Source organism: Phoenix dactylifera, chromosome 3, assembly GCF_051530095.1.
Source record: "Phoenix dactylifera cultivar Ajwa chromosome 3, Ajwa_hap1_PhDact_Kaust_v1.1, whole genome shotgun sequence".
NCBI classification, from domain to species: Eukaryota; Viridiplantae; Streptophyta; class Magnoliopsida; order Arecales; family Arecaceae; genus Phoenix; species Phoenix dactylifera.
In genome coordinates this window covers 14,254,156-14,278,093 of record NC_143192.1, presented here as the reverse complement: position 1 = coordinate 14,278,093, position 23,938 = coordinate 14,254,156, and the positions used below count along the sequence as shown (strand labels likewise).

The following is a 23,938-nucleotide window of genomic DNA, read 5'->3' as shown; positions in this document are numbered from 1 at the left end:
TTTATAATTAATAGCTGTCGTCCACTCTTGACTAACTAGTGAGCAGTTTGACTAAACTCTTTTTTTAATGGTTTTTGGAAAGCATGCCATGCAGAACTTCGAATAAGGTATGATTCAATGGAGTTCTCTATTACATTCCATTTAAGAGGGTGCTATAGGTTCTCAGTTGTTTTCATGGAATTAAATTTTCTCTTTAAATTATCATGCCTGTTGGTATCAGAAGTCATTTACTGCTACAAGCCTACAACATAACTAGCCCTCATATGTTCCTAAACTATTTCAAGTTATGAATTCGTTAGCACTTTATTTATTGCTTTTGTATTACAAAGTATTAAGGTACCCAAGTTAATTTGTTCATTGTTAGAGGGCACGCTTGATGCCTTTCTATGTTATTGGAGATGGATTTTGGTTATGTAGGTTCTAATGTAATTAATCCTCTGCAGGGGAAATACTGAACAAAGAGATCACTTGTTTGATATTATTCGAGGTGAATTTTTGATGACAAGTTCTGCTTTATATAGATATCACAAGACTTCTATCTCTAAAATTTGTTGTGAACATAAGGATGTATATTGTGTTGGGTCAACGGGAGCAACAGTTACTGCAGATTCTAGTGTTAACCTCATTTATAAATACTGTGACAAGCTTCCAAAAGACAGGTATAAGTAAATCCCTCTTGTTTCTCTTTGGAATGATTGCTATGCTTAGTTTGATACTTGCTTAGATAACTTATTTGGATCCTGATGCTTGCTATGTAGAATATTCTTCTATCTTATAACTGATAGAACCCATTTTTTAGGTATTTCATCCCACAGCCATCCTTCCAATTACTTGCGAAAGATGGCTTATTTGAGTGTACGTTGACTTTACCTCCAAATGCAGCATTTCAAAGGATGGCAGGTCCTCTGAGTACCAACTCTAACTTAGCAAAGCGGCTGGTGTCCTTAGAGGCCTGTAAAAAACTGCATGAGTTGGGTGCACTAAGCGATCATCTTCTTCCTTTTCCTGAAGAGCCTCTGGAGACTGATATTGGTGGAATAAACAAAGATTATGCTTCTGGGGCAGGTATCTTATGCAACTTCTGTTTTTTGTTTGTAGGTATATTATTTAGTGTTGCATATTGTCAGAGTGATCCTTGTTGGATATGGTTAGCAGCATAGTTGCTCCACCTGATAAATAAGACACATCAGGTTAAAATCCTCCCTTTTTTGTCTCTCTCTGTGTTTCCTGGGTACCTTATCTAAAATGACTGTCTCAGGTGTATACTCTCCTAATCTGAAGTTATTTCAGTCACAGTATTGCATCATCTTGCAAAATGTTTCACAACTTGCTATGATATATTTAATGGATATCGGAATATAAAGAAAATAATGCCAACTTGCCAAGACTAACACAAAGTGATATTAATTCTGTATAATTATATTGCAAGGTTCTATGGCTTTTTAGCAATTCATATTGGGTATTGCTTGTTAAATCTGTTATTTACTGTTAATATGGTATATCTGAGGAGTGTGGACTTTTTTAAGGAAAAGTTGAAAACTCAATAAATCAGATGTGTGCATACAAGTCAACCTAGAACATGTTTTATATATGCAAAGAGATATGTGCCATTCACATTGTATTGTAGATAATCAATTCACTTCCTAGAAATTCCTAAAACAGGTCATTTTCTTATAGGCTAGTTTTTTTTTTTTTGCTAAAGCGGGTGTTTCATACAGATTGAGTACGGATATACCCAATAAAATCAGAAAACAACAAGTCTTGGAGTGCTCTGGGCAACTCCCCCTCCTTAGCCCACAGGGTACCCCTGGAGTGACAGGGCACATAAGAAGCCATCCAGTCCGCGGCCCCATTAGCCTCTCTAAATACATGCCTAGCCTGAAAGGCCACAACGTCACTCACCATAGGCCAAATATCCTGAAGCAGGAGGTGTCTCCCTCTACCACCACTTGGGCCACTTTGTTATAGGCTAGTGTTAGTTACAGTACTTGTGACTCATTTTCTATTGTTCTATAAAAGCACTTCATATAAGTATACTTAGCAAACAAGCCCTAGTATACTTGTTCATCTCGTTGACTGGAGTTTATCCTCGTGTAGTTATCACAAGTCATTTATTGCATTTAAGCATCCAATTTCAACCATTATGAGTTTGGGAATAGTGGCCAGAAAGGTGTTTTGAGAATTTGTTTTTATACTGGAGTGTAAAAAAGTTGGGTTGAGCTCAGTTGGTTTGTTTTATCCATTCTACCAGAGTCCAAGGCTCCAAGCTCAAAATAATAATGAACAGATTCCAGTAACTTTACTTCTTCTTTTTTCCAATCTTAAATCTTTAAGAAAATTTTTGGATCCCTTCTGTACCTCTATCAGTATCTTCACTTGATTAACATTCTTTTAGCCATTTTACTTATTCTTTTGGTTATCTTTGTTAGGTTATTTTGGTTATCTTTGTTAGGTTATTTTGGTGACAACAAGTACAATTTGCACTGGTTTTAGTTTCTAGATATTCCTCTAATCCTTGTTATCTAGATTATCAATTAGTCAAATCTAGTGTTGTCGCTTCCATAAAGTTTGTTAATATAATTATTCATCAAGTATGAACAGATAATATCCCCTCTCCCCAATTATTGACAATTCAGTACTTATAGCTGCTAGCCACGATGTGATCTGGCTAATGAATTGCTTGATAGAGGAAGATATTCAGAATCAAATTATTTGGTCTGTTTAATACCCGAAAGTCCACCCATAGTGACCAGAGAAAAATAAGTGAAAGAAGATGGAAATGTTTTTTGCCCCAGTATTTGCTTATTCTGTTTCTTAATAAGCAAAAAGAGTGGTGTTAATATCACCAGTTTAAAATAGTATGAATATTTAGATATTATCTAAGTATTATAATCTATAATATACTTCTAGAAGTTTCATAATTTTGCAATAGAATGTATTATTTTAGTGACAAAGAAGGATGTATAATATGAACACACATGGTTGGGATAAGGTTCCTTTAACATGATTTTTATTTGAATGCATTTTGTCAAATATTAAGTAGAAGAAAAAAATTTCTTTAGGAAGATTGCATGCCATGGTTTTCTGAGGCAGCTACTAGAGTTGGTTGAATTATAGCCTAAAAGATCAAACTTTTTTCATCATAATTTTGAAATTATCTTCTGTTGTTAAATCATTAAGAAGGATCTCATACTTTATCTGTGACTTCCATTGAATATGTTAGTACTTATTTTCCTAATGGATGAGCATCTATGTGATTACTCTTGAATCCACATATTTACTTCAAGACTTGTTAGTTGAATAGACTTCATCAGTGTCGTGAGCGAGGGAGCAGTTTGCTTGCAGGCTATGGTATTGCTGGCTTGTGCATGGCGGTCGCTCGGTAGGCAGAGCCACACAATGTTGGCACAACAGTAGAGCATTGTCCCACCTCATGCAGTAACCACACAAGATCCACTCTGATCTCTTCTTCCTCATTCTCCTACTACTCCATTTGAGCTGCTTTTCTTCTTCTTCTTCTTTTTCTTCTTCATCTTCTTCTTCGCATATCAGGATGGGATTCAATTTGAGAACACTAACCCTAAGAGATTCTTTGAAACTCTAAGGGGATTTGGGAAGCTGTGTGGAGTCAAACAGTGAATATGCTATTTGATGACATGGCAAACTATTGTTGGATGGTCAATATTGGTCCTGTTGCCCAAGGTGGCAAGCCAAGAGGGGGGGGGGTGAATTGGTTTCTTTTAAATTTAAACTATCTTACTCAAGTCAAATAGATGGTTAGTAAGCTAAGGCAATTCACAACACAAACAACACAAAGTATAGTGGTTCGGTGCTCTCCTTAGCACCTACGTCCACTCCCCAAGCGACCCCTTGGGAATTTACTATAATCTCGTGGATTACAGTTGGATTGTTTTCCGGGCTCACAATCCAAAAACCTTTGTTGGTTTTACGGGCTCACCAACGAACCTTTACAATTTGGTTTTCCGGGTTCACCAAAAACCTTTGTTGGTTTTACGGGCTCACCAACGAACCTTTACAATTGGTTTTCCGGGTTCACCAATCAACCTACTCCGTTGGTTTTCCGGGCTCACCAACCAACCTTTACAAATAGTTTGACAAACAAAAAGAAAGATTCAAACTCCTAAATGAGCAAATGAAACAATATTAACTACAAAGAAGAGTTAGAAAGTATTTATCGCTTTGAAGTGGCTTTGCTCTTCTTTGTCAAGGATGCTTCACTCTTCAAGGGAGGATGGAGCTCTTGATGACTCTTTGAATCTGCTCAACCCCTTTCTTTGATTCTTGAATGAAGCACTTGAATGAAGAAGATTAGGGCACTTTTGTTTTCTTGTGTATTCTTTGATATCTCTTTCAAAAGTTATTCTATCTGATGAATAGTGCCCCTTTAAATAGCTTCCCACATCCTTTGGATAAGCCCCAATGGTTAGATTTGAAAAACTAGCCGTTACTGACCTTGGGAAGGACAAAAAGTACATCTGCAGAACTTGCCGTTATGCTTCAGCCCGTGTTTGGGTCGGCTCAACCTGTCCTTGGGTCGACCCAACTTTCACTTGGGTCGACTCAAACATTCCTTGGGTCGACCCTCTCAGAAAACACAGAAACTTGAAATTCAGCCTTCCTTCCCTTGGGTCGACCCAACCATTCTTTGGGTCGACTCAACTTCTTCTTGGGTCGACCCTCTCAGTAATTCCAGAGAACCATTTTCTGACTTCTTTTTCTGTTTTGCCTTTGGGTCGACCCTCTCAGGGTTTGGGTCGACTCAAGCTTGGGTCGACTCAACCACTGTTTGGGTCGACCCTCTCAGTAAATCCAGAGAGCCATTTTTCTGTTTTGTTTCAAGAATCTTGGTGTTTGGGTCGACTCATACTTTCCTTGGGTCGACCCAACTCACTGTTCATCTGTGCCAATTTTGCAGAAGTGTGCCAAATGACTTCTTGATGTGCCGGGGTCGACCCAATCAATCTTTGGGTCGACTTAATCCACTCTTTGCTGCATCTCAATGTTAGATTCATTCAAATGAACAATGAAATATATCTATGTCAATTCATACAAATATACTGAGAGTAATGGACTTATAAATGAAGAATTGATTTAACTTATAACATACTCTAGATAATTGCTTGTTAATCATCAAAATAACACTATCATCCTCAATCTCCCCCTTTTTGATGATTACAAAATAAAGAGTATGAACCTATTGTTATTTGTCTTTGAAATCAGTTTTTGAAAGGGCTTAACTTGCTGAATTTCAGCTTTTCATATATAAGAGTGAAATCTTCCCCTATATCATTTAAATGTTGCCAATTTGACTTTTTGAATTGCTCCCCCTTTCATTTATAATTCATTAGCGATGAAACTTCAAAAATTTGAGATAAAATATGAGTTTCAGGTTATGTATCGGGGTGCGAGAGGTGCGTGCCAAATTCTGAAATTTGATATAAATTTTTGACTTGATCATTTTCATTGTTGCAAATTGCTCCCCCTTAGATGTATATGCTTTCTTATATGATTTTCAATTTGTTTTACAAGTTATTTCTCTTTCTTTCTTTACTTCTCCTTTCTTTAACTTTCTTTACTTCTCCTTTCTTTAACTTTCTTTACTTCTCCTTTCTCTACTATTCCTCTTTCTTTACTTTTACTCTTATCAATCTTTCTTTACTTACTCTAAAGATATCTTTACTTCTCCCCTTTTTGTTACTTTATCTAATCTACAAAATCTTTACTTCTCTCCCCTAAGATCTTTACTTCTCCTAAAATAAATACTCTTACTTTACTTCTCCCCCTTTTTGTTATCATCAAAAAGATACATGGGAAAGATGCAATAAATAGCAAACTTCAAACTTCATTGATCAAAATAGGAACATTTTAATACAGTCATCCCCAAAATGAAAACAAATACAATGTTCCTCAATCAAAGTTTAAAGATACATGATAAAAGCAAAATACACATGAGAACTAGATATCTGGCCTAGGCTCTAAACATAAATGCTAAGATCAGCCTAGAGAGACTCTAACGGCTGGGATCTAGTCCTCATCCTCCTAGTGTATGTGGCGAGGGGAGGTCGTGCCTAGTGAGACTGTGTCTGGCGTGGAGCACGACGAGCTGGATGACTCTGTGCCGAAATCTCTGACTCAGCAGCCTGTGGCACAGATGGTCCATGGGTCTCTCTCTCTCTCCGGAGTGCTCCTATCTGCTGCCTCAGATCACTGATCTCAGCAGACATGACATCCAACCGGGCGTCCAATCGGCTCGTCAGCCCGTCAGTGATAGTCCTCGCCTGAGCTGACATGAGCTCAGTCATCCTGCTCCAGAACTCATCCGTATCTCTCGGAGGAACGGATGATGATGGTCCAGCCTCTGAAGGTGCAGGAGGATGATCCATATGCTCCTCATCCTCATCCTTTGGTGCATCTCCCTCTGGTGCCTCACCCTGAATGCCTGCTCCAGTGTGAATCCACTGCCCGTTCACTTTCTCATATCCCATGCGTATAAGTGTCCGTGCAGTGTATGTGTCAGTATGATGCAGACTCTTGGATGCCTCCTCCTCGAGAGCTAAACCGTGCTGTCGAAAAATCAAGGTGAGTATCATACCATAAGGTAGTGATACCCTGTTGCTGCACATCACCTTCCTCATCTGTCTCAGTATCATGGCCGGAAGATTTAGGGGAATCCCCTGAATCATACACTCCATCACTGCTAGATCTCGCTCTGTGATGAGATCGAATCTCCCGGTCTTTGGAAATAAAATCCTATTTATTATACTGAGCAGTAATCTCATTTCAGCGGAAAGAGAACTAGCTATTACCTTCGTGGAAAAGTCGAAGTTCTCATTTTCCATGATCAACTTTAGAGCTCTCATTTTGTTTTCTGGCTTTTCCGGAGTGGCTCCTATGCAAGGTAGATGAAGTAGCTCACTCAAGCTCTCCTCGGAAACTCGAACTCGAACCCCTCGAACTTTCGAAACAAGCCCTCCCATACCAGTTTTGAGGAAGGCATAGAACTCCTGAACCAATTCGGGGTAGATTACCACATCTAGGGAGCAAAGATACTCCCAACCTTGCCTTTGGATCCATTCCCTCAACCGAAACCTTTCTTGATCAAAGAACTCGGAATGGATCCTTCTCCCCGTTGTAACCGGCCTTCCCGCAAATCTTGCAAGTATCACTGAGGGGGAAGGAGGAGGAGGGGCCTCCGCACGTGCCTCACGTCGTGGAGACGCGAGAGATGGCTCCGTAGGTTGCCTTTCCTCCCGTTGAATCCGTGTGACTCTTCCGGATCTCTTGGCTACGGCTCTTTTGGGTCCCATTTCTCTAGGATCTCAAGGAAATCTACTGTTTGGAGATGATTGGAGAAGATTTGAGAGTGGGAAAAAGGGTTTTCGGAAGAGGACAAAGGGTAAACAGTGCCCTAGATATGCTCTCGGGTCCCCTTTTAACAGTGGGGTCCCGACGTTGGGTCGACTCAAGATTTTTCTTGGGTCGACTCAACGTTGGGTCGACCCTATTCTGGGTTGGGTCGACCCAAGTGCAGAATTTTTCTTTTTCTCTTCCTTTTTGCTTCTAAAAATTTTCTTTGCTTCCAATCCTTATAACTTCTTTCTGGGACAATGATACATGAGTAAGGAATCTATAGATAACAAGTTTGACTCATGTTTCATGGGATTTTAGAAATTAGAGGAATGTATCATGAGACTACTAGCTCCCTTTTATATTTCTTCAATAAAACGGATCACATATGCCTAATTCCCTCCTTAGCATGCAGAATCTATCTTCACTCAATGGTTTCATAAATATGTCGGCTAATTGTTTTTCAGTGCATATATGCTCAATACATATATTTCCATTTTGCACATGATCCCTAATAAAATGGTACCTTATTTCTATGTGTTTGGCTTTAGAGTGCTGAACTGGATTTTTAGTAAGATTGATGGCACTAGTATTATCACACTTAATAGGAATATTATCTAGTTTAACTCCATAGTCCTCTAGTTGTTGCTTAAGCCATAATACTTGAGCACAACAACTACCAGCAGCTATGTATTCAGCTTCAGCTGTGGACAGTGCCACTGAATTCTGCTTTTTGCTGAACCATGATACTAAGTTGTTTCCTAAGAATTGACATGTGCCACTTGTGCTCTTCCTATCTAATTTGCATCCGGCAAAATCAGCATCTGAATATGCAAGCAAATCTAGACATGAGTTTCTTGAGTACCATAAACCTATATTGGTAGTTCCTCTTAAATATCTAAGGATTCTCTTAACAGCACTTAAATGTGACTCCTTAGGATCGGATTGGTATCTAGCACATATTCCTACACTAAATACGATGTCGGGTCTACTAGCAGGAAGGTAGAGCAAGGATCCAATTAGTCCTCTATAGAGCTTAATATCAATACTCTTCCCTTTTTCATCTTTGTCTAGCTTACTAGTAGGGTTCATTGGAGTGCCAACTCCCTTATGATTTTCATTCCCAAACTTCTTTAGTATTTCCTTTGTATACTTAGTTTGATGAATGAAAATGCCTTCTTTAGTTTGTTTGATTTGTAATCCTAGAAAAAAGCTTAGTTCTCCCATCAAACTCATTTCAAATTCTCCATGCATTAAATCAGCAAATTCTTTGCAAAGAGTATCATTTGTGGCACCAAAGATTTTGTCATCTACATATATTTGTACCACTAATAGATTTTTGTCCTTTCTTTTGAGAAATAGAGTTTTATCTACATTTCCTCTACTAAAGTCATTATTAAGCAGAAATTTGCTTAATCGATCATACCAAGCCCTAGGTGCTTGCTTTAATCCATATAATGCCTTATGTAGTTTAAACACATGATTTGGAAATTCATGATTCTCAAAACCTGGAGGTTGTTCTACATATACTTCCTCCTCAATAAAACCATTTAAGAATGCACTCTTCACATCCATTTGATATAATTTGAAATCCATGAAACATGCAAATGCTAGAAGTAATCTAATAGCCTCTAATCTAGCTACAGGAGCAAATGTTTCATCAAAATCTATTCCTTCTTCTTGATTGTATCCCTTAGCTACAAGTCTAGCCTTATTTCTTATAACTAATCCATTTTCATCTAATTTATTTCTAAATATCCATTTTGTTCCAATTACTGAATTATGCTTTGGTCTTTCAGTTAATGTCCATACATTACTTCTTTTGAATTGATTTAATTCTTCTTGCATGGCATTTATCCAGTTATTATCTTTTTCAGCTTCTTCATAATTCTTAGGTTCTAATTGTGAAACGAAAGCAAGATAATCATTTAAATTCCTAAGAGATGATCGAGTTCTTACCCCTTGAGATGGATCACCAATGATTAAGTCTTTAGGATGTCCATGTGCATACCTCCATTCTTTTGGCAAGTTTTGGGGTTGTGGTGGCACGCAATCATCTCCCTTATCTTGATTTGGCACGTCATCAATATTCAACTTTTCAAAGTCGATAATTCCTGTATCATCATCAACAATATTTTCTTTCCTAGCAGACTCACTATCAGACTCATCAAATATAATATTGACTGACTCTTCCACTACTAAGGTTCTTTTATTGAATACTCTGTATGCCCTGCTAGATGTGGAGTATCCTAAGAAGATACCTTCATCTGACTTGGCATCAAATTTACTTAGATCCTCCTTGCCATTGTTTAAGATAAAACATCTACATCCAAACACTTTAAGATATTTAGCAGTTGGTTTCTTATTCTTCCAGAGTTCATAAGGAGTTTTCTTGGTTATAGGTCGTATTAAAACTCGATTTAGAATATGGCAAGAAGTGTCTATAGCTTCAGCCCAAAAGTACTTTGGAAGATTTGACTCACACAACATTGTGCGTGCCATTTCTGCCAATGTCCTATTTTTCCTTTCAACAACCTCATTTTGTTGAGGCGTTCTAGGTGCTGAAAATTGATGTGATATTCCATTTTTAGTGCAAAATTCTTCAAAGTGTTGATTTTCAAATTCCGTACCATGATCACTTCGAATTGCTACTAAGGTGAGTTTCTTTTCATTTATGATATTATTATATAGTTTCAAAAATTCTGAAAATGCTTCATTCTTATGTGCCAAAAATGAAACCCATGTATACCTTGAGAAATCATCAACAATAACTAGTCCATATTTCTTTCCTCCTAGACTTGTAGTTCGAGTAGGTCCAAATAAGTCCATGTGTATGAGTTCAAATGGTCTAGTTGTTGATACTACATTCTTCGATTTGAAAGATGATTTAGTTTGTTTTCCCAATGAACATGGTCCACATATTTTGTCCTTTTCAAAGATCAGTTTTGGCACATCTTTTATTAATTCCTTCTTAACTAGTTTTGATATTAATTCCATACTAGCATGTCCTAATCTTCGATGCCAAAGCCAACTAGTTTCATTTTTCTTTTCTTCATTAGTAATTAAGCATAAACCATTTTTCTTGCCTAACTCATGAAGATCTACTAAGTAAATATTTCTTTGCCTTTGTCCTACAAGTACAATGCTATTATCTTTAGGATTAGTGATTATGCATACAGATGCTTCAAATGTAACTTTAAACCCTTTATCACAAAATTGACTTATGCTAAGAAGGTTATGTTTCAAACCCTTAACTAATAAGACATTTTCTACAAAAATAGATGGAGCAATGAAAATTTTACCCTTTCCAATGATATGCCCTTTACCATTGTCTCCATAGGTTACTACTCCACCCTTCTTTGATTCCAAGGTGACAAATTGATCTTCGTCACCGGTCATGTGTCTTGAACAGCCGCTATCTAGATACCATCGTTTTTTCACTTTATCAGCTGCAAGACACACCTGCAATCAAGATCAAGAAGAAACTTTAGGTACCCAAACTAAGTTGGGTCCTTTAGGGTTAGTACTCCATGTTCCTTTTGGAACCCAAACTTTCTTGAATTTAATCTTTTGATTATAACTTAACTTGTTTTGACTGGACTTTCTAAAGTTACATTCATATGCTCTATGTCCTAACTTATTGCAGCAATAGCAAGTAATATTTTCACTTTTAGCTTTTACAAAAATGTTCTTTAAGAATTTTTGTTTCCTATTCGTTCTATATCCTAAACCGGCCTTATCATATACAGCTTTTTGGCTATCAAGAATCAAATTTAATTTGGTAGAACTAAGAGTAAATTTATCTACCAATGATTTATATTTTTCAGCATCTTCTTTTAGCTTGATATTTTCAGCAATTAGATTCTTGGTTTCATTTGCAAGTTTTCTACTTAATGTTTCACAGTTATGTGACAGCTTTAACTTATCTTTGATAAGAGATTGATTTTCTTCTTTTAGAACTTTATTTCTATTAATTAGTTTCTTATGTTCTTCCATGAGTTCTAAGAATGCATCATGTAATTCATCAACAGTAAAATCACAGTCAAGTTCAGAATCTACCTCATCGTCATTGGCCATATGACACATTTGGGCCATCTCTTGATGATCTTCCTCCTCTGAGCTTGATTCCTCACTTTCACTCCATTCAGCCATAAATTTTTTCTTTTTCAACTTTCTTGCCATCCACTTCAAATCTGGGCAATCTATCTTGTAATGCCCGGGTTTGTTACACTCATAGCAAATGGGAGTTTCTTTTTTCTTTTCTTTGTCCTTACCCTTTTCTTTGCTTGAGTTACCTTTAAGGAAGGGTTTCTTTTTATGGAACCTATTCTTACCTCTCATAAATTTTCTGAATCTTCTCCCAAGCACAGTCATCCCTTCTTCATCGATTTCTTCATCATCATCTGAATCTTCCGATTCAGTTAGTTGTTTAGGGGTGGTAGTCTTTAGAGCAATGGGCTTTCTTCTCTTGACCTCATCTTCTGAATTTTGCCTCATTGTCAACTCATGGGTCATGAGTGATCCTAGAAGCTCCTCTAACTGTAGTGTGTTGAGGTCCTTTGCTTCTTGAATAGCGGTTACCTTGGCCTCCCAATTCTTTGGTAGAGATCTGAGAATTTTTTGCACCAAATCAGAGTTAGAGTAAGATTTTCCTAAACTCTTAAGCCCATTTATAATGTCAGTAAAACGAGTAAACATTTCAGTTATGGACTCAGTACATTCCATTTCAAACAATTCATACTTGTGTACTAATATGTTTATCTTTGACTCCTTAACTTGATTGGTCCCTTCATGTGTGACCTCAAGTCTGTCCCAAATTTCTTTGGCAGTAGTGCAAGTAGATATTCTATTAAACTCATTTACATCTAATGAGCAGTAAAGTACATTTATAGCTTTTGCATTTAACTGTGCTAATCTTCTATCACTTTCATTCCAATCCATTTCTGGTTTGGGTATGATAGTGCCCTCTATGTTAAGTGTGAGTGTGTGAGGTCCTCTAGTGATGATTTGCCATAGTTCATAGTCTGAAGCTTGAATGAATATCCTCATTCTAGCTTTCCAATATGTGTAGTTTGTGCCATTAAATAGAGGTGGTCTATTTGTGGATTGCCCCTCACTCATAGAACATCCCACTTGGGTTGTCATGATCTTTAACTCTTGATTGTGAGATCAATGAGTACTATTAGAGCACCTTACTCTGATACCACTTGTTGCCCAAGGTGACAAGCCAAGAGGGGGGGTGAATTGGTTTCTTTTAAATTTAAACTATCTTACTCAAGTCAAATAGATGGTTAGTAAGCTAAGGCAATTCACAACACAAACAACACAAAGTATAGTGGTTCGGTGCTCTCCTTAGCACCTACGTCCACTCCCCAAGCGACCCCTTGGGAATTCACTATAATCTCGCGGATTACAGTTGGATTGTTTTCCGGGCTCACAATCCAAAAACCTTTGTTGGTTTTACAGGCTCACCAACGAACCTTTACAATTTAGTTTTCCGGGTTTACCAAAAACCTTTGTTGGTTTTACGGGCTCACCAACGAACCTTTACAATTGGTTTTCCGGGTTCACCAATCAACCTACTCCGTTGGTTTTCCGGGCTCACCAACCAACCTTTACAAATAGTTTGACAAACAAAAAGAAAGATTCAAACTCCTAAATGAGCAAATGAAACAATATTAACTACAAAGAAGAGTTAGAAAGTATTTATCGCTTTGAAGTGGCTTTGCTCTTCTTTGTCAAGGATGCTTCACTCTTCAAGGGAGGATGGAGCTCTTGATGACTCTTTGAATCTGCTCAACCCCTTTCTTTGATTCTTGAATGAAGCACTTGAATGAAGAAGATTAGGGCACTTTTGTTTTCTTGTGTACTCTTTGATATCTCTTTCAAAAGTTATTCTATCTGATGAATAGTGCCCCTTTAAATAGCTTCCCACATCCTTTGGATAAGCCCCAATGGTTAGATTTGAAAAACTAGCCGTTACTGACCTTGGGAAGGACAAAAAGTACATCTGCAGAACTAGCCGTTATGCTTCAACCCGTATTTGGGTCGGCTCAACCTGTCCTTGGGTCGACCCAACTTTCACTTGGGTCGACTCAAACATTCCTTGGGTCGACCCTCTCAGAAAACACAGAAACTTGAAATTCAGCCTTCCTTCCCTTGGGTCGACCCAACCATTCTTTGGGTCGACTCAAAGTTCACTTGGGTCGACTCAACTTCTTCTTGGGTCGACCCTCTCAGTAATTCCAGAGAACCATTTTCTGACTTCTTTTTCTGTTTTGCCTTTGGGTCGACCCTCTCAGGGTTTGGGTCGACTCAAGCTTGGGTCGACTCAACCACTGTTTGGGTCGACCCTCTCAGTAAATCCAGAGAGCCATTTTTCTGTTTTGTTTCAAGAATCTTGGTGTTTGGGTCGACTCATGCTTTCCTTGGGTCGACCCAACTCACTGTTCATCTGTGCCAATTTTGCAGAAGTGTGCCAAATGACTTCTTGATGTGCCGGGGTCGACCCAATCAATCTTTGGGTCGACTTAATCCACTCTTTGCTGCATCTCAATGTTAGATTCATTCAAATGAACAATGAAATATATCTATGTCAATTCATACAAATATACTGAGAGTAATGGACTTATAAATGAAGTATTGATTTAACTTATAACATACTCTAGATAATTGCTTGTTAATCATCAAAATAACACTATCATCCTCAGGTCCCAATTGTGAGTATGGTTTAGGGAGACGAATGGGGATTGAGGAAGTAAAATAGACCAGTTCGGGGTAGTTTCATCATAAAAAATGCATTTGCTCTCCACTGATGCCAACAATAATGATTTTTTTCTATTCTATTGATGGGACTTTAAAAAAGGTATTTCTTGGGATATAGCTTGATATTATTCATGTCAATTTGTTTGTAAATGTCGATAATGTAGATCTTTATATGTAATATTGGCAAAATGTTGGGTGTCATTTGCCAAAAATCCTATATATTTATGTTAAGAATATCTAGCATCTTTTCTGCACAGCCCATTCTTTTTTTTTTTGGTACTATGGTAGCTCACGTCAGCCGTGTGTGAGTTCTACCAACAGCGTCAGAGGAAATAAGAGTACATAAAGATAGGGGAGCAGAATTTGTCCCTGTCCACAAAACCTCCCACGAGTGGTGAGCAGCGAAGGAGGCGACCCAGTCTGCTGTTGTGTTCGCCTCCCTAAACACATGGGCCATCTGAAACGAGCTGCAGTCAGCCACCAAGCTCCAAATGTCACTGAGTAGGGGATGACCATCTCCCTATCGCCCACCGTCTTGGATCCACTCAGACACCGTAGTCGAGTCTCCCTTCAGGATGATGTAGTTTGCCCCTAGAATCCTCTTCACATAGGTGACTTCCTCCCATGTTGCTCTAAACTCCGCTCCAATAGCGGTCATATCCTAGGTGCACCTCCCGCCCACCACAATCAACCTGAAATTGTGATCCCAGATCACAAACCTGGTACCTCCCCTATCTCCACTCGCCAAGGCGCTACCATCAAAGTTCACCTTGAGGTGACCAGGGGGTTGGGGCTCCCAAGAAACAAGAGTAACTCGGGGCACTGTAGTAGCGAGATGGGAGCCCCAGATGTCCCTAGCCCACTCCGGTGAAGATGTCCTGGTAGCAGCGATAATTTCCGTCGCCTAATGGATAGCTCTGTCCACCACAACCCTCAGGGATGCCCTCCAACCATCAAAGGCACGAGCATTCCTGTCCAGTCAGATGTGATACGCCATATAAACATAGGTGATGCCACTATCCAAAGTCTCCGGTCTACCTGCCTGCCTCTTCAGGTGGTCTAGCAGATCCTCTGCGGACTCCATACCTTGTGGCAAGGAGCAGGGTGCCCTCTGCCACACCTACACAGCCCTGAGACACCCAAGAAGGGCATGGCTAATAGTCTCCTCCATGTCCGGACAGTCTTCACACATCGGAGTAATCCGGACACCCCTACTTGCCAGCACCCCCTAGGTTGGTAAGCAGCCCCAAGCCACCTTCCAAATGAACAAGGTGACTGGGGGGTGCACCCGCATTCTCCATATCCACCTGCCCTTAATCTGTCGGGTGACTTCTTTGCCCATCAGCTCCTGCAAATCACTGGATCTCACCCTTGTCCGCCTTGTCGACGCCCACAGTCATCGATCTCTCCTGGCCTCACCAGGGATCGGAGTCGCGAGGACCCTCTCGGCCAACTGCTCCATGAAGACGTCCCGGATCAATGCCTTATTCCAGCGACCCCCGCTCGGACTAGTTAGGTCACTGACTCTGCATCCGGCCAATCTCATCGAATCCACCATCGTTGGCATCCTACCCAGTAGCTGGTCAGTCACCTAAGCATCCCTGAGGACATCGATAGACTGCCCATCCCCGATGGCCCATCTAACCGCTGGCAACACCACCGGGGCATGAGCACAAATCTCCTTCCAGATGAAGGAATTGTGTCATCCCATCTGAAAGTCATCCATCTCCGAGCACACACCGTTTTTGCTCCTCAGAAGGGCACACCACAGACTGTCTGGCTCTAGAATATATCTAGCCACATGTCTCGCAGTCATAATCTCCCGCCTCACCACTAGGGAGTGCACTCCCAGACCACCTGACCTGACCGACTGGCATAATACCTCCCATGCCACAAGGTGGATGCCTCCTCTGCCCCGTCGCCTGCCCCAGATGCAATTCCTAAGTAGCTGGTCCAAGGATCTCATCGGCGCCACCTGCACAATAGTGTTCGATAGCAGGTATAACGGTATGGAGTTAAGGACTGATCTCACCAATGTCACTCTATCCATCATAGACAAGGTCTCCATCTGCCAACCCTCAAGTCTCTGTCTGACGCTCTGCTCAATATCATGACAATCCTTGTGACGCAGTTGCCTACCTGTGATTGTTACCCCCAAGTACTTCAATGTGACCTCCTGCTCACCTACCCCCAAATTTTGCTTGATTGAAGTCTTCTCCTGAGGCTTGATCTTTGGGCTGAAGGAGATTGCTGACTTGGCTAAGTTGACTTGCTGACCAGAGGCCGCACAGTAATCCCCTAGAATCTGCCGAATCACCAATGTTGCTTGCCTTGTAGCCCTAGCCAGGATCATACAATCATCAGCGAATAAGAAGTGCGATACCTGAATGGACTCCGGACCAGTTCTGTAGACCTCCAAGGATGCGACTCCACCGCATGGCGGAAGGTTCTACATAAGGCATCCGCACATATAATAAATAGTAGCGGGGATAATGGACAACCTTGCCGAAGGCCTACCGTAGAGACAAAGAACTATGTGGGTGTGCCATTCACCAGGATGGCAAAGGATGCCATGCTGACACATCCCATGACCCAGCTAATCTACCTGTCATGAAATCCAAAACTTCTCAAAGTACTCCTCAGGAAGCGCTAGCTCAACCTGTTGTAAGCCCTCCATGTCGAGCTTGATCCTCATCAAACTCTGCCGGGGTGGAGCTATCTGGAGGTCACACATAAACTCCTATGCAATGAGCACGCTGTCGGAGATGCTCCCCCCCCCCCCCCCCCCCCAAAGGCGCCCTGCTCCGGACTGATGATCCTTGGCAGTATGCCCCTCAATCTGGCAACTAAAACTTTCGTGGTGACCTTGTACATGGTGGTGCACAGGCTGATCGGACGGAAATGTCCCGCCTCCGAAGCATCTGCCCTTTTCGGAATAGGGTGATATAGGAGTAAATTGCAATAGACTCAATGTCTTGTTCCAGCTGTTTTTTCTTTTTATTTTCTGACTTAATTCTAATGGAGTAACATGAAGGATAGAACAGCGAGGTAGCTTCTTTTTGAGATCAACATGCATATCTGCAGTTGTACTGAAGCATTGCATGTCTAAAATAGTTTCACTTTATACAGATTTCACTGATATAGAAATTTTGTTCCAGATAGAACATGATTATTTGTTCTTGGATCATATTCAGGCCAGTGTATACATTTATCCATATAATGAAGTTTTGCCACCATGGAGGACCAAATAACAAACTGAATCATAGAATGCCCCATCATTTTCTGTTTAAATTTTTTGCAATTGCTTTGCTTCCATTTTAGCATTGCAGATCCTTCTAGTCATTAACTAAATAGTTGTGATGCACTCATGGTACATCACCTGATTTTGAGTGGTGAATAGGATATGCAAGCAAGCAATCATGCAATGTAATATATCCTACATAGCAATAGCACCATTTCTGCCACATTTTTACTGTCTTTCTTTCTTTCTCACTGTACATGTACATACTGCACATGTACGTACTTTTACAAGTTCTGTTATCGGTAACTTACATGTGTGCCATTACATACTTTTACAAATTTAATAATCCGAAACTTATATGTTTGCTGACATATCAGCTCAAATGATTGCATATTCAGATGGACGTATTTAACTTCAATCATTTTTATACTTTCTAATAAGATTTATGAAGGATGCTGTGCTACTGTTTTTTGGGTGTTTGAAGGAACAACTAAAAGGAAAGAACTTCATGGAATGATCAGTGTCCGTGCTTTATCTGGAACTTGGGCTCACAGACCTGATAATGTGACATTGAATGCATATAAAATAAATTTTGTTTGTGACCTAGAAGGTGAAAACTATTCTGGATTTTTTCTCTTTATTGAGGCAATACTTGATGCTGATGTAGCAAGGGCAAACATGGAGCTCTTCTTGATTCCTAACAAGGTGGTCAAGACATCCATTTCTCCAAGTGGCAAAATCCAATTAAATGCAGATCAGGTCTCTATAGATAAGCTTAATTGTGATTTTGAAGTTTTTATTTCTTCTTGGAAGTTTCATTTACTTTAGATACATTTATTGTATCATTGTTCATTTCAGGTGGAAAAATCAAAACTGTTCCAAGAATTTTTTTTCAATGGCTTATTTGGTAAGTTGTTTAGTGGATCTAGATCATCTGGAGTGCAGCGGGAATTCCTGTTCAGGGCAGGACATAAAATATCATGGAGCTCTCTGAATATGTACTTGCTTTTACCCCTTGAGTCCTCGTTGCTTACAAATCATGGTACTCTAAACATTCACTGGAAGGCGATCGATGCATGTGCATCCGTGGTGAACTATCTGAGAAATATCCACTCAATAAATGGTGAGTGTTGTTCTGAATGTTCAGTAGACAGCTGTTCAATATCTTATAGAGCATCAAGTAAGAAGTCGGACATCATTCACTTGGCTAACAAATCTCTTAATACTGAGTACGTTAAAGATTCAGTGGTTTTATCCATTCATACTGGGAGGATCTATTCTGTTCTTGATGTGTTAGATGATACTACTACAGAGAGCCCATTTGATGAGTCTTTTGATGCCAAACCATCACAGTTTGCTTCATTCATAGACTATTACTACCAAAAGTAAGTTTTTTTTTTGGCTAGAATTTTGGTTGTTATTTCTTACGCCATATCACTTTGCTGCCATGCTGAAGATTTTTTTATTAATACATACCTCCACAAATACAGGTACAATATTGTACTTAAATATCCAGGACAGCCACTGTTATTACTAAAGCAAAGCCATAACCCGCACAATCTTCTTTTTTCAAAATCAGGTCTCATATGTATCTACTAATAATATTTCATTACACTATCCATATTTCATGACTTTTGGATTTCATATTGTAGCTTTGTAAAGGTTTTTTTATATGAAAATGCATTTCGCAATATTCAGCTCCATTTTTTATGTGAATAGTGTGCACTGTTGTGGCAGATGGTTCCACTGGCCAAAGATTGATGGTTGAGAAAGAACAAGTTCATGCTCGTATCCCTGCTGAACTTTTGGTTCACATTGATATATCAACCGATATATTGAAGTCATTTTATTTACTACCTTCAGTAATGCATCGTTTGGAATCATTGATGCTGGCCAGCCAACTTCGTGAAGAAATTGGTTCTAGTCATAGCCATTCTCGCATATCGAGTTCTCTGGTTTGTTTTTGCATTGTCATATTTTATTTTCGCATATTAGATGATGGATATTTGTTTATTGGTTTGATTTTTTTTTTTTTTTTGAGCTTAGATTTTGGAAGCAATTACAACTTTAAGATGTTGTGAGAATTTTTCTTTGGAGCGTTTGGAACTTTTGGGGGACTCAGTGCTTAAATATATAGTGAGCTGCCATCTGTTTTTGAGATATCCTAAGAAGCATGAAGGGCAGCTATCTGATCATAGATCTTGGGCAACTTGTAACTCGACACTTCATAAACTGGGAACTGGTCGCTCCCTGCAGGTACATGACCTTGTTACACTTCTGGTTGCCCAGAAAGCTTCTCACAAATAATCAAGTATTTCATGAAGAGATTATAACTTCTGGGGAATTTGTCAATTTCTAAATATTATGTTTAAGAAAAAAAAATCAAGGCTAAAGTACAGTTAACTGATGAGAACTGCAAATATTCCATGCTAATCCTTTGCACCTGTTTTCGATGCCAATATCAACTTACTGCCAAATTTGGCATAATTGTAATTTTTAACATTTTCTAGTTTGTTATTTAAGATATATTGTTACTCCTATGCCAGCTGAATACAGAGTTTCTTTCTTAAATATCAATTGGATGGGTTTGGTCCCACTCAAGCATGCTTCAAACAGCTTTATGAGGAAAGGACCTAGTGGGCTTTGTAAAGTTGGGCTAAGAGATTTGGATATTGTGGGTGAAACGGCAAATAAGGGTGAGAGATTTGAAATCTTGAAATATGCGAAGAACTATATGAAAAGGGTCATGATAAAAGTGAATGGCAAAGCATTCACATAGTCCATAAGGCCTTTTTATTATCAATATGATCTTTATTCATTTTCTTCGTACTGTATGTACTTTTTTTTGATTATGCATCACTAATATTTGCGGCTAATATTTTAAAAAAGAAAACAACAAATTAAAAGGAGTAAATTTAGAAAATTAGACACAATCAGTATATATGTCGATCTCTGATTATATTTAGAAAATTAGCTAATATGTTTCCCACATATTTTTAATAATGGAAATAATGTTATTCTGTAAAAACTCAGCTCTAAGTTCTGGCAGTACACCAAGAGATCATCTCAAATTGTTTCATGACTCATGACGGAAGAGTAACTTTCCCTGTACCTTTTCACTTGAATGAGTTAGGTAGTTGAGCATGCTTTCAGCTGTCTATATCTAAATTATTGATAAAGAAGGGACTTTATGTAGTTTTAAATTGTTTCTTTCATATGATTATGATGCACTGAACCACCTACTTGTATATATTTAATCAAAATTCAAATAGTATACTATGTACCTTCAAAAATTACATCCTTTCTTATCAGCAAAGAGAAAAAAAATAATATTGTAATGTGAAGAATCAGAAAATAATCTGTATGAGAAATAAATTAGAAATCTAGAAAAGGATATCTACATAAAATAGTATATGGTTAAAGAAATTTGAGATGATTATGTAAATGCTTTTGTCTCATATGGTGGTGATGTACAATATAAAACTGAGTACATCTTCTTGATATGTGTGTATGTGGGTTTCAATTGCCACACATTCTGGTTCATGCTGGTTGGCATGTACATGCCAGTTCAGTAGCGCCACCCCCCATGTCTTGGTAAAGAACCTATTAATTATTTTAAAATTTTGTATCAAAAAGGATATTAAGTATTTTCAGTTTTTTTATTTTGGCAGGTGTGCTGATGTGGCATTGCACAGCACTATCCTGCCAACAAGCGGCTTGCACACACAGAAATACTGGCACTTAAATCCTTGCTAAAAATACTACAAAAACTGCATATCTTCTTTTGTTGTCTGAAATATTTTTTAAACTCCCACTCTTCCTAAACTTTAAGGCAATATTTTTTTCTTTCTAAAAAAGTCTTAGAATAGTGTTTGGGTAAATACTGGATACACATATATATTAAATGAAAAGTGTAGGTCAATTATGTCCCGTACAGGATATATCTTCTTAATTTAGATAATGTTGGTACTGTTGAAATTAGTGGAATCATAAAGTTGACTACATGACAGTTTTCATTATAGAAGATACAAGTACTGTTCAAATTAGTGGAATCATACAGAGTTGACTACATGATAGATTTCATTATAGAAGATACAAGCTAAATTCATTGACACTGTTAAATCTTGTCTAGTCAGGTTGACACTGGCTAGCATTATGTTGCCTCATCTTGCTTTTTAACCATGAGTTTGCTTTCTAGTTTCAAATTTTCTATCACTCCTGCAATGTATACTTATGCAATTTGTGTGTGTCTTGTCTAATGCATGAAGCTAGAGTTCTAGGCTGCTTCTGTACAATAACATGATTCACGTCATCTAGTCTAATGCAACTGCTGCTGTACAATAACATGATTAACATCATTGACCTATCTGGCAAATGGACAAGTAGGTAAATTCCTTTAATTTTTTAGTATTCATGAATAACAGGCATAGATTATTGCATATGAAATTTAATTAAATTCATGTTGATACTTGATACTAATTGTAGATTGTTTGGGTCCAGCAATTTGGTTTGATAGTTTTCCTTTCACTCAACAACTTGTACTCAATGAAGCTAAATAGAACTGGTCTTTTGCTTTTTGTTGCATTGCTAATATCTTCCTTTTTTTCGTCTTTTAGCAAGGAAATGTTCTTGTGGTGTATATTTCTTTGTTTTCTATCTAACTTATTTTATGTCTCACTCAAGAATTCTTGAGAAATTGAATATATACTGTAATAACTCTGATTTTTAGGGCTTGTGGGCCAACCCGGAGTGGCCAGGCCTAGCCCGACAGCACCCAGCCCAGCCCTTGGGCTTGTGGGCCGGCCTGAAGAGGCTAGGCCCAAGGCCACCGTGTCCTGTGGCACAATGCAGCGGAGGAGTCTTCCTCTGATTTCGGTGAAAATCGAAGTCATCCAGGCAATCTGAGTTCGACTAAAACTGTAACAACCCAGGACCTCACCCAAAATGGCAAGTCGGAAGGTATTATTTGGGTTCCTTGATCCTGTATAAGTACCCAAGATCTACCCAGCGAATAACCGATGTGGGACTAAACACACACCCGCACGGGTCCTCACATACTCCCCCCGTTCAAGCCCTGACGTCCTCGTCAGGCTAAGGGTTCATATCTATTCAAATCTAATCACAAATACCACGATTGGCCCGTGGTCAGCCCCAATGGATCCGTGCTGCAGTGTCCCCTAGTCCACATAGGTTATGGGCCGGATCCGCTTTGATACCATTTGTAACAACCCAGGACCTCACCCAAAATAGCTAATCGGAAGGTAATATTTGGGTTCCTTGATCCTGTATAAGTACCCAAGATCTACCCAGCGAATAACCGATGTAGGACTAAACACACGCCCATACGGATCCTCACATACTCCCCCCATTCAAGCCCTGACGTCCTCGTCAGGCTAAGGGTTCAAATCTATTCAAATCTAATCACAAACATCACGATTGGCTTGTGGTCAGCCCCAATGGATCCGTGCTGCAGTGTTCCCTAGTCCATATAAGTTATGGGCCAGGTCCGCTCTGATACCACTTGTAACAACCCAGGACCTCACCCAAAATGGCTAGCCGGAAGGTATTATTTGGGTTTCTTGATCCTGTATAAGTATTCAAGATCTACCCAGCGATTAACCGATGTGCGACTAAACACACGCCCGCACGGGTCCTCACAATAACTCTAGGATTTCCCTTATTTAACTCTTCCTCCATTGAAAGCCGTCCACAATGAGTCCAAGAATCGTCGCCGATCTCGACGACCTTCTCCGAGTCTTCTCCTCGATTCATCATCGGGAAGGGTCGCCGAGAAGCCTCAACAAACTGAGGTATGAGTTCTTCATCTCCTCCTCTCTTTTTTAGAGTTTAGGGCCTTCTTTCTCTTGGATTTGAGCCGGCAATCACTGGAGCTTCATTCGAAATAGAGCACCCTTGTTTCGAGCATGATTAGCCACTGCCGACCGTCGGGTTTGGCAGGGGTTGCGACCACTTGAGGATGCTGTTTGGTAGGTAGCTAGGCCATCGCAGCTACCACCTATTGCTGGTGAGGGGGAAGGAAGAAAAAAGAGAGGAAGAAGGATTCTTCCTTCTTCTCTATTTTCTCTCTCTTTCTCTCCTCTCTCTACTTTCTCTCTAGAAGATCTATGAAATTCCGAATCGGATTCTGTTGACCTGATCTATGAACCCAAGTTGACCTCTGGAAAGAGGCCTTGAACTGCCTTGGTGCTCAGGCCATCTACTGAACCGATCACCCAGGCCCTGTTAAATGTCCTTGAAAATCTCATTGATGAACCTTATTGATTAATCTTGGCCTGATTGAGTCCGATTCATTGAGCGAATCGTCTAGATCTGATCTATCCGAAACCACTATACACCCAGTGAAGTCTTCTCGTATTATTTTATTAAAGTCATCAACTAGAAATTAATTTTGCTGTTAATATTTTAAATAGGTCTAGCGGAGTTATCTAGCGAAGTCTAACAGTTTAAGACAAAAGTGGTAAGTAGATCTTACACTTTAATATCAAATGATCATATTCTCCGTGCATAAAATTTGCTTTTGAAAATGTCATTCTTTTCTTAAAA

At 39.2% G+C, this 23,938-nt stretch overlaps 1 protein-coding gene across 6 annotated transcripts in view; it reads left to right on the top strand.

Moving 5' to 3' along the window:
• Window positions 1–23,938, top strand: part of LOC103711964 (endoribonuclease Dicer homolog 3b-like) — a 105,417-nt gene that overhangs the window by 67,820 nt on the left and 13,659 nt on the right. For 5 of the 6 annotated variants that reach the window (XM_089929470.1, XM_089929468.1, XM_089929467.1 and 2 more), the window contains 7 exons: window positions 444–659; window positions 800–1,065; window positions 17,859–18,133; window positions 18,233–18,759; window positions 18,865–18,953; window positions 19,094–19,329; window positions 19,421–19,630. In XM_089929470.1, coding sequence (XP_089785596.1) covers window positions 444–659; window positions 800–1,065; window positions 17,859–18,133; window positions 18,233–18,759; window positions 18,865–18,953; window positions 19,094–19,329; window positions 19,421–19,630 — 1,819 coding nt within the window. The remainder of the gene's footprint in view (window positions 1–443; window positions 660–799; window positions 1,066–17,858; window positions 18,134–18,232; window positions 18,760–18,864; window positions 18,954–19,093; window positions 19,330–19,420; window positions 19,631–23,938) is intronic. The other variant, XM_088717824.2, reaches the window with a different exon arrangement.